This window comes from Mus caroli, chromosome 6 (genome assembly GCF_900094665.2).
Source record: "Mus caroli chromosome 6, CAROLI_EIJ_v1.1, whole genome shotgun sequence".
Lineage (NCBI taxonomy): Eukaryota > Metazoa > Chordata > Mammalia > Rodentia > Muridae > Mus > Mus caroli.
Genome location: NC_034575.1, coordinates 146141076 through 146158584, shown reverse-complemented (window position 1 = coordinate 146158584; position 17509 = coordinate 146141076). Strand labels below are relative to the sequence as shown.

Sequence of the window (17509 nt, the reverse complement as noted above, 5' to 3'; positions counted from 1 at the left end):
TCCCCCAGCAAACTGCATGTAAAATCACCAGTCTGGAGCACAGGAGAGGCTCAGTAGTTAAGAGCACTGGCTACTCTTCCACAGGACCAGAATTTGATTTCCAGCACCACATGGCAGCTCACAACTGGCTGTAACTCAAGTCCCAGGGGGCTCTGCCGCCCTCTTCTGGCATTTGTTGGCATTACATGCACATGATACACTGACGTTCAGGCAGGCAAAGCACATCTATTCGCATAAAATAAAATGAAAAAAATCTACCAGGCTTAACTGTCTTTGGGTATTCATTCTTGTATGCCTTCTAGGACTTTCAAGTCATATATTAAATCAGTTTATAGTCTTTTCTTGTTCATCTATTATTCGGACCCAGATAAGAGCCAAAAGGACAGGGATGAAAAAAAAAAAAAAGGGTATTTTCCTTTCCTCTAACAGGCCATGGTAGTGTCTACATGCATGCTTTTGACTTGTAGGAACAGAATGGCAGAATTTGCTCTCTATGTGATTGAATGTTAAAGTTCAGCCTCTACAGCCACCAGTTTGGGACCTGAGAAGACCACTACCTCAGACATGTGACATCCCAGACTGCCCCACATTTGCCTGACTCGGCATTGGGCAAGTCTAGGAGGTTGCCTATTGTCCACAGGGTTAAAAAGCAATAATGTTTAAATTACTAGACATCAAAAATTAGTATTTTTAAGTTTTGTTTTCAATTATTTTGCTAAATGTCTGCCTTTGTAACGTTGCACTTGATTTCCTGTATCTAACCTACCTGATTAGGGAGTATTGTTATCATGAAGAAAATCACAGTGGTCTTTATTCAAGGAAAAACAAATTATTGAATGATACTTGTTAAAGCACAGTCAGGCAGACTTAGTTCAGAATAATGGTGACAGACACAGAACCATGGCAACAAGATCTTTCTGTGGGGAAGGGATCAGGCTCAACCCTGAATGCAGCCAGGAGCCAACTGGGAACTGATATTCAGGAGCTAAGTGTGTGCGCGCGCGCGCGTGTGTGTGTGTGTGTGTGTGTGTGTGTGTGTGTGTGTGCAGGGTGGGGTGTCAGGGGATGGGATCCTGCTAAAATACCCTGCCAGAGTTAAGAAGGTGCTGTACTTTGAATGCAAAAGGCCAGTGGGGGTGGGCCTTGACTTTTATAACCCGGACCTACTTGCAATCCTCTCTCTGCTTCCTGATCCTCTGGGATAAAGCAAGCTCTTGCCATCTTTCTTTCACCCCGAGGCCTTTCTTGCCAGGACTCACTCCATCTCCCCAGATTGTTATCTAGATAAATCCTTCCTCCCATAAACTGCATTTTTCAGGTTGTTTTTTTTTTTTATCACAGTATCAAGAAAAGTAGCAGGTACAAGAAGATCCTGCCTAAACTGATCTACCGGGATTATTCTGAAGCCAAGGTGGTCAGACATCACTGAGTGAATAGTGAATATAAAGCTGATCAGATATTTAGCATCATCAAATTTAAGAGGTATCTATGCTAAAACTGGATTTCACAGGGAAGTGGACAGCATCTATGGCCCTGAGATAACATTATGAACCCTCACTAAGGTTTGGCCAAACAACAGATCTTAACAGTCAATTTGAAATCTGTTTTATTAAAATATTGACTTGCCACTGATTAATTTCCAGTGTTGTGCTAATACTGTTGAGTAATCCCATTCCCGTGATGTTTATGAATGATCCTGTCTGAGCCTCAAATGTACTGGTGGAATCGTTTGTTTTAGAATGCCCTGGGTGGACACAGATATCTTAGAAGGCAGTACTCCTGCAATTACCAAGCTCTTAACCATAATTGGAGACTAAGCAGTGAGATATTAAATCTAATTTCCTTTTGGGCCCTTTATTAGCTGAGATGGTTGTTTTGTGCCTTGAGAGAGGAGCAAGCCGTTTGATGGCACCTGCTCTCTGACACTGGCACTCTATGGCACAGAGCAGGATTAGGTCAGGAAATGATGCCCCCGGAGAATCTTTCTATAGGTGCCCCTGGGTCACAGTTCATGCTCTGAACATAGATGTGTAGGGCTCCGAAGATGTCATAAATTGAAACACATTTAATACTTCCAACCAGTGGAGCGTCAAGGTTAGCAACCTGAACACCACAGCATCACCACATCACTGATTGTGTCCTCCCCAGAGTCTCAGGAAGTCCAAATCCAATCCTCAAAGTGAAGTTTCTGCGCAGTGGATGGCTCTCACACCACTGCCAAACTGGAAAGCTCTGGGCTGAACCTTGTAAGTGAGAGATCATCTTGATTCTGAATGAACTCCAAATCCATCATTTGAAGCAGCCATAGTAAAAATGTCACTGATCGCTGGAGACAGCCTGCACCGAGATGCCACATACTGAACATACATGCTAAGCTTCCTGAATGCCTCTCCCTCTCTCTAGAGTCTCATCTAGGGTTCCCTTCATTAGGATCATTGTCACTGACAACTCTGATTCTGCTTCACCTAAAATCCCAAAGTGCTGTGACGAGGGGAGGTGTGCCTCTTGTGAAAGAATGCTGTGAAGAAGTGTGCTGCCATAGAATCTGTTCTTGAAGTCACTCTCCTAAGTTTAGGGTATTGTCCCTAGTTAGCTCTTGTTCATCACACACACACACACACACACACACACACACACACAGAGAGAGAGAGTACTTGAGTAGCTTTGTGTCTCTACCCTTCCTTAGCACAATGTGCACTAGGTAAAACCTACATCCATTTTTTTTATTACTATGGAGGGAGCAAAGGACACAAGTGTGTGGTGTGGTGTGTGTGTATGTGTGTGTGTGTGTGTGTGGGTTCAGCAGTAACTGAGGGTCAGATGTTCTAAGAAAGCTGTCATTAGGACACAAGATTTCAGCTTTGCTCCTCTCTCACCAACTTTGATTCACCAAGAAAAGCCAACAATAAACAAAACATCAAAAGAGGCAAGAATGGATCCTGTCTTGGACTATGTCCCTGTTAATTTGGGAACTGTTGCATTAAGTGCTCTGGTGTTTAAACTTAAGGAGCCATCAGGAGGCTCAAAGAACACATTCTCCTTTCCATTTCAAGTTTCTTTTCTTTCTTGTCAAAAGTTTGATGTTGTTTGGTTTTTGATTGTTTTAATGACGACTTTATTTTGAGGTTTGGGGTCTAGATGTATGAAGTCTCAGTTAATTTCAGTAATAAAGCCATGTCCATTCACAAGTGGCCTGAAAGAACCAATGGGGCTTTTCAGTACTAGGGGAAGTCAGTGTTTTTCTGGAATACCTCATTTATTTGTTGTGATTGGCATTCAAAAGTAGAACAGTTTCGAGAAAGACAGGAGTTTCTGAGCCAGAGGCAAATGCCAAGGCAGTCCATAGCTTTAATTTATATTTAAGGGTCAAGGCAGTCTCCCAGGAGACAATAATTATACCCAAGAGATCCATCCAGTAAAATAGCAGGTAAAGTAGCTGGGCCTGGGCAGCTGAGGTAGGGGGTACTCTAGGATTCTTCTGTAGCCAATGCTCAGGACTGCCTGAATGACAGCCTAAGGCAGTGTCTCAAAACCAAAACCAAAACCAAAAGAAAGCCAGAAGTAATGTGTTCAGCGCCTCCTTCATTGCTTAAGAGTTTAAGGGAAAAACAAAAGGAAGAGCTTCCCATACGGAAATAAAAATCAAAACTGGGGCTTATTATAAGCAGCAGCAGAAACAGCAAGGAGGCAGTTACAGCCGGGGATGCACCCCTGGGCTTCGGGGAAAGGACTGCTGCGCGCGTTGCGTTCCCAGGACTGGGGCATAGCATCTTGGAAGACTTTAAGCCCTGAGGGTGCTGGAGCTTGCCCCCCATCTGTCCAGCTGGTTTCGAATCGCTCACGCCTCCAGGGAGAGAGGGTGTCCGGGTCCAGACTAAGTACCTGACAAGCCTGCCGATTTGCGGCCGGGAGGCGGCGGGGACCTGCCCCTCCGCAGCTGAGACCGGCTGGGGACAGGTCTGGGAAAGCAGTTGGGCGTACCCGGTGGGACCCTGGGTGGCCTTCCCGCGTGTCCCCTCAAGCCCTGCGGCGGCCTGCTAAACCTGTGCGCTCTGGCTGTCCGGGACGCAGTGCCAGCGGGTAGAGGCCAGGTGTTGGGGACCTCAGGTCCCAGGATCCAGGAGGCGGAGGCGCGCAAGCGGGCATGCGCAGAGTGGGCGGAGGCGGCGGCGATGGCCCGGGGAGGCGGGGGGATCGCTGTTTATTTGCAGCTGGGCCACCGCGGCGGCAGAACACCGGGCGCCCGGGCGGGGACAGTGGGCGCGCGATGCCTGAGCCAAGCAGGCCGCCGCGCGCCCGGGTCCCGGCCGGGGAGGATGCGCGCCGCGCGGGAGCGGCCGTGCGGGCGGTGCGATGCTGGTGACCCGCGGGGACCGCGGCGGCGGGGAGCGCGTGCCCTCGCGGCGCCCGCGCTGCGGGCTGGTTCCAGCGGGGGCCGCGGCGCTGCTAGCTGGGGCCAGCTGCCTTTGCTACGGCCGCTCGCTGCGGGGCGAGTTTGTACACGACGATGTGTGGGCGATCGTGAACAACCCCGACGTGCGGCCCGGGACACCGCTGCGCTGGGCCATCTTCGCTAACGACTTCTGGGGCAAGGGCCTGGCGGACAGCACCAGCCACAAGTCCTATCGGCCACTGTGCGTGCTGTCCTTCAGGTGAGCCTGTGCGTCCTGGGGTCTAGACGCCTGTCCCTGGTGAAGGGATGGTACGGCGGGGACACTTCTGACAGGTCCCTCGGTACCACCTCTAGGTTGTTCTCCCCTTTCTCTCAGTTCTAACCCTGGTCTTCTAGTCATCAGCCAGATCCTCCTGGATTTATCTCGTGTTCTGGCTGTTCAGTCTGGTCCTCTAGGTTCTACGCTTTGCTCCACTGCCCTGCTCCGTTCTCCAATTTCTGCCCCAGGTCCTCTGGGATCAATGCTTGGCGCTCCTGATTCTATCTTAAGTGTTCTCCAGGGTCTGTCCCAGGCCCTCACCACTCTAGTATTCTGTCAGCGCAGCCCCAGATTTTCTCTAAACGAGGTTCTCTCCGCTCTGCCCCGAGACCTCGTCGCTCTGGCTGGGTTCTCTTGGGTCCGACTCTGATCCTATTGCTCCAGGCTTAGTCCTGAGTCCACCTGGCTCTGCCTCTGGTCATTATCCGGACAGCTTAAGGTTCTCAAGGCTTTGCTCAGGTCCTGAAGCACTACATCGTTTTCTTCTGGCTCTGTTTTGGGTACTCTCCGCTCTGTTTTGGGTACTCGGGGAGATCTCTGCTCTGCCCCGTATCTTCCCAGCTAAACCTAGGTTCCTGGCTGCGGAGTTGGGACCGAGTTCTGCCTGCTATGTCCCCGGGGCTTCAGGGATGGCAGACGTGACTTCTCGCTGGAGCTTTTCCTACCCGCGATTAGCGGGTTCCAGAGGGTGGCGATGCTCCAAGTTGTCAGCTTCTCCAGGGAGGTTGTACTGCTGGGCAGATGAGGAATAAAGGGACCGGATCAGGTGGCCTAAGATGCTCCTGAAGCTGCTAGACTGTGGGTGTTCCAGGCAGGAGCTAGGGAGAGGTGTCAGGCACCCTACTCTGAGTACCCGGCTTTGCGTACTGGGATGCTAATAGCCTCTCTAACCCGGGCATTTCCAGCCCCAGCCTCTGCATCCGCGGTGCTGCACCCAGCCTCCGGGACCCACACTGAGAACGTGCAAGGGCGCATAGAGCCCCTTCCCTAGCTCCGGAACCATGACTCAGCATTTCTGGTGTGAAGTAGTGGATCCGGACCGAGAGTACGCATTTGTAGAGTGGTGTATCTGCTTGAATCCTGAGGGAAAGAACGGGTTGGAACCAAACCGATGAGCTCCATCCAGTGTAACTTGGCTCCGCGTTTGAGCTGGTGTGCGTTCAGAACACAGCAGCTCACAGGGTATTAGCTCCGTATTAACTAGTTTTGAAATCTTTGCCATAGTTTATGGCACTGATCTCTGGGGACAGCTGGCAAAATAACAGCGTGAGCCTTCAGGCCCAGAGCTTTGGAGAGAAAAGGAAAACCTGCAGTTGGCTTTCACGTAATTCTTTCAAATAAACTAATGTTTTAAAGACGGCGAGAAAATAACACATCTGACTCCCAAGGAGAGGTTTTATAAACATTTGTCTTTGGAAAGTTGTGTTAGTTTTCATCGCAAAGATAGCCTTAGCTGCAGAGTTTCTTAGCCCTTTTAATTTCCGAAGTGCTTTTTTTTTTATTCATAAAACTAGGAACGCTTCTTTTTACACTGGATGGACGATAGGCATTTTCATGGACTGGGTGAGGCTGTTGATTAATTTGAGGGTGTATAAGCTCACTGCACTCCATATGCGGACTTTTTACAGCCCTGGAGCCTGCCCTGGTCCCTGGCCTGAGAACAGTTTCCATTTAAAGCACCAGGGTTGAATGCCTGCTGCTGGAGGACGGGCATAATAAGTGTAAGGTGCTGGCTGTCCAAGTGTTTTTAATAGTTCCTAATAGGAACTCTGCCAAGCCAGAGGAGGAGGGGCTATCCACCTCCACCTTTTATCACTAGCTTGACTTCATCGCCCCTGCCCCCACCTGCCCCACCCTCCGGAGGGTGAGGGGTTGGGGATAGTGATGGGGGTGGGGAATGAACAGGGCTGGCAGAATGGGGGAAAGGAAGGATATGCAACCTGTTTCTGGTGCAACTGTCTAAGACTGTTGCTCTTTGGTTTTGGGGTTTTGTTGGTTTGGTTTTTTTTGGTTGTTTGGTTTCTTTCTTTCTTTTTCTCTTTCTCTCTTTCTTCCTTTCTTTCTTTTTCAACTTGTCACAAGCTAGGTTCATCTAGGAAGAGGGAAACTCAGTTGAGAAAACGATACTCCCATGAGATTGGCTGGTAGGTAAGCCTGTGTGGGCATTTCCTGATTAATGATTGATGTGGTGTCATTCCTGGACTGAGCAAACCAGTAAGCATGTTCCTCCATGTTGGTTCCTGCCTTGACTTCCCTAAACGATGGGACTATGGTGTAGACGTGTAAGGTAAATAAACCTTTTTCTCCCTAAGTAGATAGATATTGTGTGTGTGCACGTGTGTGTTGTGTTTATCACAGCAATAGAAAGCAAATAGAGACACAGAGAAATCTCCCCTTTTTTCTTGTTTTTTTTTGTTTTTGTTTGTTTTTGGTTTTTTTTTTTTTTTTTTTTTTTTTTTTTTTTCTTTCTTTCTTTGGGTGTGTGGTCAGCTTGATCTTTTTCTTTATAGATCTTTGTAAGAGTGAATACTATCAACTACATGACAGACTCAATACTAGACTGAGATTTCTTCTGGCAAAGTAATCCAAAAACTCTTCACTTTAGCCTCAGGCAGACTTTTGGAGGAGGGCAAAAACCAGCCACATTCTTTGACACTGCTTGTGGACGTTGTACATCGTGGTGCGCACTAGGCTCCGCACCACGATGTACAACGTCCACAAGCAGGTAGGCAAGCCTGAAAGGCATTCTTTTTTTTTTTTTTTTTTGGTTTTTCGAGACAGGGTTTCTCTTTATAGCTCTGGCTGTCCTGGAGCTCACTTTGTAGACCAGGCTGGCCTCGAACTCAGAAATCTGCCTGCCTCTGCCTCCCGAGTGCTGGGATTAAAGGCGTGCACCACCACGCCCGGCGAAAGGCATTTTCTTAATCAGTGATTGATGTGGGAATATGGAGCCCATTCGTGGGTGTTTCCATCTCTGGGCTAAGTGGTCCTGGGTGCTAGGAAATTAACATTTCTATGAGATACCCCATCCCCTAAATTTCATCAGCTTTTGAATGCATATTTTATTTATCTTGGTGTATATTTAGTTCTCTGCAGTTTTATGACAGGCATCAATTTCTGAGATTCTACTCGAGCACTTCCATCTTGTGGATGCTATACTTCCTCACTGTAGCCATGCACCTAAGATCTAACACCCATCCATGCCAATGTCCTGCTTTCTACAAAGTCACCATATGAAACACTGGGACCTCAAAGTCTTGTCAAATGTACTAGCCTGGGCTACATCTTCCTTTACTTTACCCCAGGCTATGACTTCCTTTGCTCTAATGCAGCCATCTAGATTTGGTCTGGTTTTTGGCTTGGGTTACTTCAGAAAAACCTTTCTTGGAATTTCTCAATGTGAGGAATTTCATATTCACAGGGACTAATGGGTTTGCCACACCTGAGGAGCAGGTAACTCAATGCTGCAGATGGAGCTGGTCGTGCTAAAAATGTAATGATTAGGAGGTTGGGCTTTGAGCTGTGTACTATCAGCTCTGCCTCTCATTTGAAGAAAGGGAGTGTCAATCAAATGGACCAAATAATGAAGTCCTAGTAAAACCCTGAGCCCTGAGTTTGCTCACACTTCCCTGGTAGATTCTGCCACTCTAGTGCCCTGAGCCAGGTGCATTCTTGAGGCCTGGCAAGAGTGTGTCTAGGACTCTCCAGGCCTCCTGCCAGGCAAAGCTAGCTCCCCTTGGCCCTGAGTTGTTTTTTTTTGTTTGTTTGTTTGTTTTTTGTTTTTTTAATCAAACTCCTATAGTTTAGCAATTTCCTCAATAATCCTTAAATGCAAGGTATTCTAGAGTATTGGTGGACCAGAGAGAGTTGGAGGAAGCCTCCATTTTATAGTCAGCTGGTCAAAGCCCAGGTGCTTTGGGGATAAAGCCTCCAACTCAGATATTTGAGTCAGGAGTCCCAGCAGGACTCTGCCTAATTTAGGTTATTTGTTAACTGTGGATAGGCCTTGTTAGAATTGCAGTGTATCCAGGTGTGCTAGAAAACACATGGTTTCCAAAGAAAGTAAATGCAAAATTAACAGCTCAGTTACAGTTGTTACTAAGATATGTGGCAAAATTAACAGCTCAGTTACAACTGTAACGAAGATATGTGGCATTAAGTTCTAGTTACTTGCTGAGTTTCTCTTAACATGTTTCTTGAACATGTTCTCTTTCCTGTGTGGTCACCAGTCTCCCCACCCCCAACCCCTCACACACACATACACACTGTTTCCCTCTCTCTCATGTCCTTCTCTTTAGTCTGTCATTACTTGGAGTGCCAAGGAGACAGTAATGGTGGTTGGCATCTTTCCCGGAGAGCAGCTTTCTCATAGTGAAGATGAGAGGACCGAGCTCTGTTCAGTTGCATAGTTTGTTTCTTCAGATGAAGTAGTGATTTGTTGATTTGTCTCTAGAACTAGAGGTAATGCGGAAGAGATACAGCATGATTGATGGCCTATGGGATTTGCCTTACAGGGAAAATAAGCTGAACCAGATGTTATCTATTGATTGAATGATTGATATAAGATGACCATGGAAACCATTCTCAAGCATTTGAGAGCCATAGTACAGCTTGAGGTGGGAGCACCAGACATAGATAGGTGTGTTCAGTGGGTCATGCTGAGTTCTGAACACCCAGAAAAAATATCAGAAATGACAAGAGTTGGGGAGTGGCACAGTAGAATGCTGCCTTGCAGGCATGAGGGCCTGAGTTCAATCATCCAGAACCCATTTTTTTTTTAAAGGCCAGGCTTAGTAGCAATACTATGCTTATTAACCCAATACTAGGGAGGCAGAGACAGGCAAATCCGAGGCTTGCTGGCTGGCAAGCTTAGTCCATTTGTTGATCTGTCTCAAAATCAAGGTGGATAGCACCTGGGAAATGACAGCCGAGGTTCTTCTTCAAATGCACATGCACACATATCTCTGTATACATGTGCACATGCACAAAAGAAATGATAAAGGGGCTATACTTACATCTCCCCCCTCCTTTCCTGGATGAGTTATTTCTTTTTGTTTGTTTGTTTGTTTGTTTTGTTTTTAAAAGAATGCTTACCACTGAGCACACTGACTTTTCTGCTGAGCTTGCTGGCCCTGTGTGCATTCCATTGAACTTTGAGACCCATGTCTCATAGCTCTGCTAATCCCCTGCCTGGGTCCAGATCTCAGACTTCACCCCAGATATGCTTTCAACTACCTTAAGATGGGTTGGGAGCAGGGAGTCATAGCTGAAGGTCGCTTTAAGAAGTTTGGTGTCCATGGGTACCCCATGAGGCCTATGTCTAGGAAGATACGAATATCACTTTGTCCTTGGTACAGTGTAGCTCATATCGGAGGCATTTCCAGCTGTCTGTGCACCTAGTCTCTGCTCCACTACAGTTCTCCTGAGAGGAAAGAGTCATGTAGCTTTTCTTTCACGGAGTCACTAGAGTGATGCCATTCATGGGACAATACAGAGTGGAAGAAGCTATGAGCCGGTTCCTTTCTGCAAGCTGACTATGAAAGAGCTACCATGGAGAGGAGCTTTCAGATGTTAGTGAAGGGACCCTTGGTTACAGAAGTTTGAATGCCAAACAGGCAGCAGAAACAAATCTGATGTCAGAGGACGTGGTCTACACCAGGGTTACAGGTGTGGGCAGGCACTCATGCCAAGGGAGCTGAGTGAGGTACAGAGGGTGATCCTATGTACCAGGGAAATCCCAGGTGTGTGTGTGTGTGTGTGTGTGTGTGTGTGTGTGTGTGAGAGAGAGAGAGAGAGTGTATGTGTGTGTGTGAGTGTGTGTGGGGGGGGACTCTGTATGTGTGTGAGAGCATGTGAATGTGTGTGTGCATGTATGTGAGAGAATGTATGTGAGTATGTATGTGTGTGAGAATATGTGTGTTTGTGTGCATGTGTTTATGTATATGAGAGTATATGTGTGTGTGTGTGTAAATGTGTGTATGTGTGTGTGATTGTATGTGTGTGAGAGAGTGTGAATGTGTGTATGAGAGTGTGTGTATGTCTGTGAGTGTGTGTGTATTAGTGTGAGAGAGAGTGTGTGGGAGTATGTATGTGTGTGTAAGTGAGAGAGAGTGTGCATGAGTGTGAATGTGTGTGAGAGTGTGTATGAGTGTATGAATGTATGTGAGTATGTGTGTAATTATGTGTGTGTTTGAGTATGTGTGTGTATGAGTGAGGTGGTGGGGGGAGGGCACAGGAATAGACTAGAGCTACCACTGTGAAAAGTCTCCCCTTCGACCCAGTTTCCAGACCTGGCTCACTAGTGGATTTGGAACATTCAGACTGACGTTCAGGGGCTCTGAGGTGGACTCTGTATGTCTTCCAGCACAAGTCTCTCTTTCTAGGATGCATCCTGATTAAGTCTTGCCTTTCTTCTTCACTTCAACCAGACTATATTCTCTAAAGTATGCGGAAAGAGAGTGAGAGTTTACCCAAAGCTCCTGGCTATGAGAGAGAGGAGGTGGAGAGCTGGCCTCCTTTCTGCCTTTGCTCTCCTTTGATGTCAGATTATTTGACCTGACTTCTCCTGGGACCTGATATAGCTGTCCTGGAGAACACCCAGTCTGATTGCTTTGAGTTCACACACTGCTCTCCTGATCAGCTTCACAGGGAGATATTGAGGTTCAGAAGAGGAAGGGGGATTTCAGTCAGAGATGCCTGTTAAGGTTATTTGAGAAAAAAAAAATCCTACTGCCTGTCCTAGTTCTAAATGAGAAATAAAGCCTAAGCCAAATAAAATGAGACATTCTTAGAGCTGAAAGGGAAAGATGGGCTTTTCCTGCCTTCAGTGTAATTTAAATTCATTTGTTTATTCAACAGACTTCTTTTAGAATCTATTGTGTGCTGAATGCAGTGGATTTCAGCGATGGAGAGAAATTAGCTTCTTAAATCTCTGAAAAACTGCTCATAAGTCCTGAAGACAATTATTAGTAAGTTTTAGAAACGTGGTTGAGCACTATCATGGAGGTACTCTCGGGGTGACCTGGAGGGCTGAGATACTGCTCTGGCTAGATAGTGTCAAGGGACTGTCATCAGACTCTTGTGGGCAGTTTGGGTCTCCCAGAAACTTGTATCTCACAGATGTATTGAAGCTCTATTGAACCCATGTATGTATTGAACCCATAGAATGTATACATAGTATAAAAGAGACAAGGTTGTGTTACCTGGTAGAGGCTGGGTGACAATGGCTACCTACATGCTGGAGAAGCTGAGAAGTCTGTAGCTTTTTGGTTCACAAAGCTAGATGCCAGGACAGTCCCCATCCTGTGGTGAGGTCTGGAAGGTCCCCATATTCTCACTGGAAGGCCAAAGAAGCTAGGATGTCAACCAAAGACACACTCAGGGAGAAGCAGTGGCTGGCAGGCCATGCTTCATTCTCCTTGGATCTCTGCATCTTCTGCACTCTTTTGGACAAGTGACACCCACTTTGAGCCTGGGTGTCTCTGCTCAACCCTTTCCAGAAGCTGACATAGACAGGCCCCTAGTTCTGTCCCCTAAGTGACACTACATCCCATGGAGTTGGTGATCCAGACAGATCATCACACTTCAATGCTACTTGAGCTGACACCTTCTTGGTGTTCCTCTACAGGTTGAAACCTCAGCTGCTGGAGGTGTCAGCTGACTGTATAACCGAGGGACTGAGCTCATGTTTCTTTGGCACATAGTACTTTACATTTATTCGTAGGAAAACAGTAATACCTTCTTCTCTAGGAATACATTTTGTTTTTAAGCAATAGTCATTCTGCCTATATTTTCATTTCCTATTTGTGATTCTAAATAGAGACCCAAGAAACAATCTACCGTCTTCTTTACTACAAGAAAAATCCTGTGCCATGATAAGTGAGTGGCTTTCATTAGGACTGGTGGAGACTGGCTAATTGTGAAATTTGTCCTAATGAAACAGGTATCCAAATGTTCCCCTGTAGCTCAACCAGCCTGAAGTTCTCAGGTCTTCTAATATTTTGAGATAAATTAAAAGTATTTACATGCAGACATCTGCTCTAAAGTTCTTTTGACAGATTAAAACAGTATCTTAAAACAGTATATTAAAAGGTATAAAGGTGAAATGAAACTATTTAGGAGAAACATGGGAGAGTCTGTTTCTGGTGTAGTTAGACCTTGCTTTCCCCTCAGATAGACTTAGAGTAAGTGTGTTGTCTCAGTGCTTCAATATTCATCTGTCTGTCCATCCACCATCTACTTCAGAATTTACTTTGTGACATCCATGAGTGAGGCTTGCTCCAGACACTGGAGAGCAAAGCTGTAAGCTCCACAAATATCATATCCCTCCTCTCTGATCACTTCTGTCCCCCATGTCCCCAGACCCCATCTTTCTGAGACCCCATTTCAGAGGATCCCACTCCCCCAATCCTAGAGCTCCCTTGTGCAAGTGACCCCAGTGTCTAAGATGCTCTCTTAGCCCTGGCGCCTCTCAATGAGTACCATGGATCTTGCCTCTCTTCTCCACTTGGAGAGCGTTTCCCTTATTGAAAGCTCTGACCGGGCAGGTTCTTCCATTGCTGGAGCTCTGCTGCTCCATCTGGGAATGTTCCTTTCTTACTCTCACTGCTCTGGGAATCCTTCAAGAGGAGACACTATGTCTTTTGTTCATATCTCTGGGCACTTCCTCGTGTGGTTAACATCTAGCAAATCTTGTTGAATACACTGATATGATAAACTGGAGTTCTGTGGCTCCTTGTCTCTCTGTTGGTGATTTGTCCTGCTTTTGTGGCTGAAGAGCATTAACTTTTTTCAGTTGAGGTTAACAACCCCCTCTGGGCCACAGTGTGTGTATAATCGTCCTAATCTGGATGTGAGTATTTTGTTGTTTTTAGCATTCAGCATAGCGTTGACAGGAACACTTGTGGCCACTTTGGATCTCAGTCAGTCTCCCAGTGTACTTTTCTCCTCTCAGCAGACATTTTTGTAATCTTTGTAAATGTGGATTCTGTAGTTTCATTTGAGCTGTTGGTAATGACATTAGGCAAGTAGAACTAACACTCTGACAGGCACTGGAAGTCTCAGTCCAGAAGGACATTGATGTATTAGTCCCCACTCTGTGTAGGTTGCAAATCCATCCTGGGCTGTCATGTATGCAGGCAGACTTCAAGATATTTTGATAAATGTCTCTGTTAAAACATAGATGTAGAGCATCGATCATAGCCCCTCTTCTATTAAATTATGAAACGTAAACCCCTTTTTCTCTGTGCACCCATATTAGCTTCTAGAACTAGAGATTCTGTTCTCTATTCTCACAGATAGGCTATGTTTGGAAATGTTAGCATTTTGTCTCGAACTTACGTGTCTCTCTCTTTTTATCCCCTTTAGATCTTGCTATTTTACAAATAACACTGTGAGATACATGTGGGCATGCTTGTATGTGTGTAAAAATATTTATTTTCTGATGGAAGTTTTCTAGAATTAGGATTTTTCAGCCAAGAAGTACACACTTTCATGTGTGTGTGGGAGTGTGTGTGTGTGTGTGTGAGATGCAAGGAATCATCCTTAGTCATTCTTCTACATTATTGACTGAGCCCTGTCTCAATAAAACCTATATAACATGATTCCTACTGCTTCAGTCCTATAACCCTGACTACAAGCACTGAGGGAATAAAGAAGGGACAGGCACATGGGTGTGGATACAAGAAAGCTGGGATCAGATAGTGCTGTCTTCACTAGAATGGAGGGCACCAATAACCCCTGGCCACCCAAACCTCAGCATGCTTATTAGGTCCAATGAGGGAGAAGGGTTAGCTCATAGCAAGTCTCTGTAGGTGCCATCCCCATGGGGCTGAGACATTGAGAGTCCTTGGCGTGGCAGTGCCCGTGTCAATAGCACATATTCACGGATTCCTCTGCTACCCATACTCGGAGCTCATCACTATGGCTAGTCTTGCTAGCCTGTTTGATCTGGGAAAGCCCAAGAGAAAGTTTATTTTGGCTTAAATTCCAGAGGGATTTACAGTCTACAGTGGCGGGGAAAGCATTGTGCAGCAAGATGATGGAACTGGAAGCTGGCTGGTCACATTTTCATTTACATACAGGAGGTAAAGGAGGAGAACAGGAAGTAAAGGGAGGTTATAAACCCTCAAACCTTCTTCAAGCGAAGCACTTCCTCCACCAAGGCTGCACTTCCTAGCCGTAACCTCTTCAAATGGTGCCACCAACTGTGGACCACGTGCTCAAATAGATGAGGCCTATGGGGATGATAGTTCTCACACTGCCACAACCATAACTGTGGTGCTTAGATCCATGTGCCCAAATGAAGCCTGAGGTGGTGAGAGCTTTGAAGGCCCAAGCTGTGCACACGTCACACTACCTATTTAGAACCCATATATGTCATCTCTAAGGGTGACTCATGCATTCTTGGTTGAATGTTTTGGCAAAGACAGTTTTGTAAGAAAGGCAGGTTGATAGCTCTGGAATAAACACCTAGGATTGTTGTTGTGGTGTGATGGACTGAAAGCCAGGTAGCTATGGGCCATCAACTACTGTGTACACACTGCCCCAAGGACATTCTAGATAAGAGTAACGTTTGTTTTTTGACAACATTTTTGAGAAGGGGCTTTACTGTGTAACCCACATTGGTCTCAAATTTATAACACTTTATTTCCACAGCCACCCTAGTGTTGGGATTACAGGTGTGTGCCAGAATACCCAGCAAGAGGTTTTGTTTGGGAATCTTCTCTACAGCAGCAATTCTCAACCTATAGGACCCTGTCACAGGGCTCACCTAAGGCCATGGGAAAACACAGATATTTGCATTACAACTCATAACAGTAGCAAAATTACAGTTATGAAGTAGCAACAAAAGTAATTTTAGGGTTAGGTGTCACCACAACCATAGCATGCTACAGACTTAGTTGGGGACATTATATCCTGTTATTAATGGTGACCTTTAGATGTATCTGTTCTGTATTTTGGTGTTATGAAGGTTTTAATTAATATTTATTATTTATTATTTTTATGATGTTGAGCACCCGATTTCCTTTCTGATTATAGTTCTCTTTTAGTTGGCTTACCATAGTGTTAATGATCAGATTCTTAGATGGGTGGGGGTTTGTATTATAAAAACAAGCCCTGGTCATCTAGATAGCTCAGTGGATAAAGGCTTGCTGCCAAGCCTGATGACCTGAGTTTGATCTTTGAGACGCACATGGTAGAAATAGAGAACCAGCTCCCACAAGTTATGCTCTCACCTCCACATGCATACAGTGGCATCCATTTGTGACCCTACTTCATCCTCTACCTCCAGACATACACACACAAAATAAAAAAAGCATTAACAAAAACACTATAAATACTAAAACCTCATGGTGAGTTTGCTCTCCGTGTTGTCTCAGCTGCAGCCTTGCTAACGAGTCCTGCATGGGGAGGCAATAGATGCAGCTTCCAGATGTAGAATCTGGAGACATGGCTCCTGGTGGAACTATGGCTGAGAGCACACGTTCTGGTTCATGCCTGGCTTGTCCTGGTAAAGGCACAGTTGCAGTCTCCTGGTTTCTGTTCATCTCCAGTGGCCATGGCTCTGATAACAGCACTTGGGACCCTCCCCTGGGTTACAAGTTAAAGCAAGAATGACAGGAAGGGGGTCTTTTGTGAACCATGGAGCAATGTCTGTCTGTCTATTTGCCTTTTAAGAGGGTCAGGCTCCCCGAATAGCACCATAACTGTCTCTATTGATTTCTGTAGGTGAGTCAGTTCTGAGATAGGAAAAAGCTGGAGATCCACAGCATGAAATGTTGAAACTCACCGGAAGCTATTATTAAATAGTGAATCTTCTTAAATGATGGGTGGATCCCGTGTGTGTATGCTATGATTATGGCTTGTATAGACCTCTCTATCTTTAATTTTTACTTTTTAACAGGCTAAATATATTTTTGACTGGCATGAACCCTTTCTACTTCCACGCGGTCAATGTCATTCTGCACTGCCTGGTGACCCTTGTGCTGATGTATACCTGTGATAAAACAGTCTTCAAGAATCGTGGACTGGCGTTTGTCACAGCTTTGCTCTTTGCGGTACACCCAGTCCACACTGAGGCGGTGAGTATAAAAGATGCCTTGAAATAATGTCCACTAACAGCCAAAATAACATCTATCTGCATATATCAGTCATTAAGTCCACACCATGTGTAGGTTTACCCTGTACCCCGCTACTTGACAATGGTATTCTTTGAGTGTTCACATTGGCTCTGCCCAGGATGTAATAGCACAGGGGCTAGAGAACACTCCTGATTTTATATTTGCAAAAAAATTAAATCCTGTGTGCTTTTAGATAGCAGGGGTGCCTACTATGGTGTTGTCATCTCTGATCTGCTTCATGCCTGTGTTTACGGTATGATACTGCTTGTGCTGGGAGAAGGGTCTAGAAAACTAGACTGATGGTTCTCCTAAGTTACATAAATGGACTTGGTGACTTAACTCGATAAGAAGTCTAGTTGTTTTTTGTTGGAAAGACTTTGTTCAAAAGGTATTGCTAGTTTAGATCTGTGGCCCTTTTTCAAAGGTTTTGGTCCATCATGCATCACACAAGATAGTGTCAAAAAGCCACTATGCCACATCTTATTAAAAGTAGCTGATTTCTTTTGTATGTGTTGCTGTAGGCAGGTAAGAGCTTTCTGATGGGGGCATTGGTACCAAGGTTTTCAGAGAATGAAGCCTTCTAGTGGGTGATAGGCACCATGGTTTTCAAAGAATGGTTTGTAAAGCCTCTGTGGGCACCTGGACACTTCCTTGAAGATCTGCCCAAGGGAATAC

The 17509-nt window shown here is 45.7% G+C and overlaps 1 protein-coding gene across 5 annotated transcripts in view; it reads left to right on the top strand.

Annotated features, from left to right (window-relative positions):
* Positions 1–17509, top strand: part of Tmtc1 (transmembrane O-mannosyltransferase targeting cadherins 1) — a 319404-nt gene that overhangs the window by 108798 nt on the left and 193097 nt on the right. For 3 of the 5 annotated variants that reach the window (XM_029478419.1, XM_029478417.1, XM_029478418.1), the window contains one exon: positions 16618–16795. In XM_029478419.1, coding sequence (XP_029334279.1) covers positions 16618–16795 — 178 coding nt within the window. Of the gene's footprint in view, positions 1–4205; positions 4653–11582; positions 11681–16617; positions 16796–17509 lie in introns of those variants that run through there. The other 2 variants (XM_021165345.2, XM_029478420.1) reach the window with 2 other exon arrangements.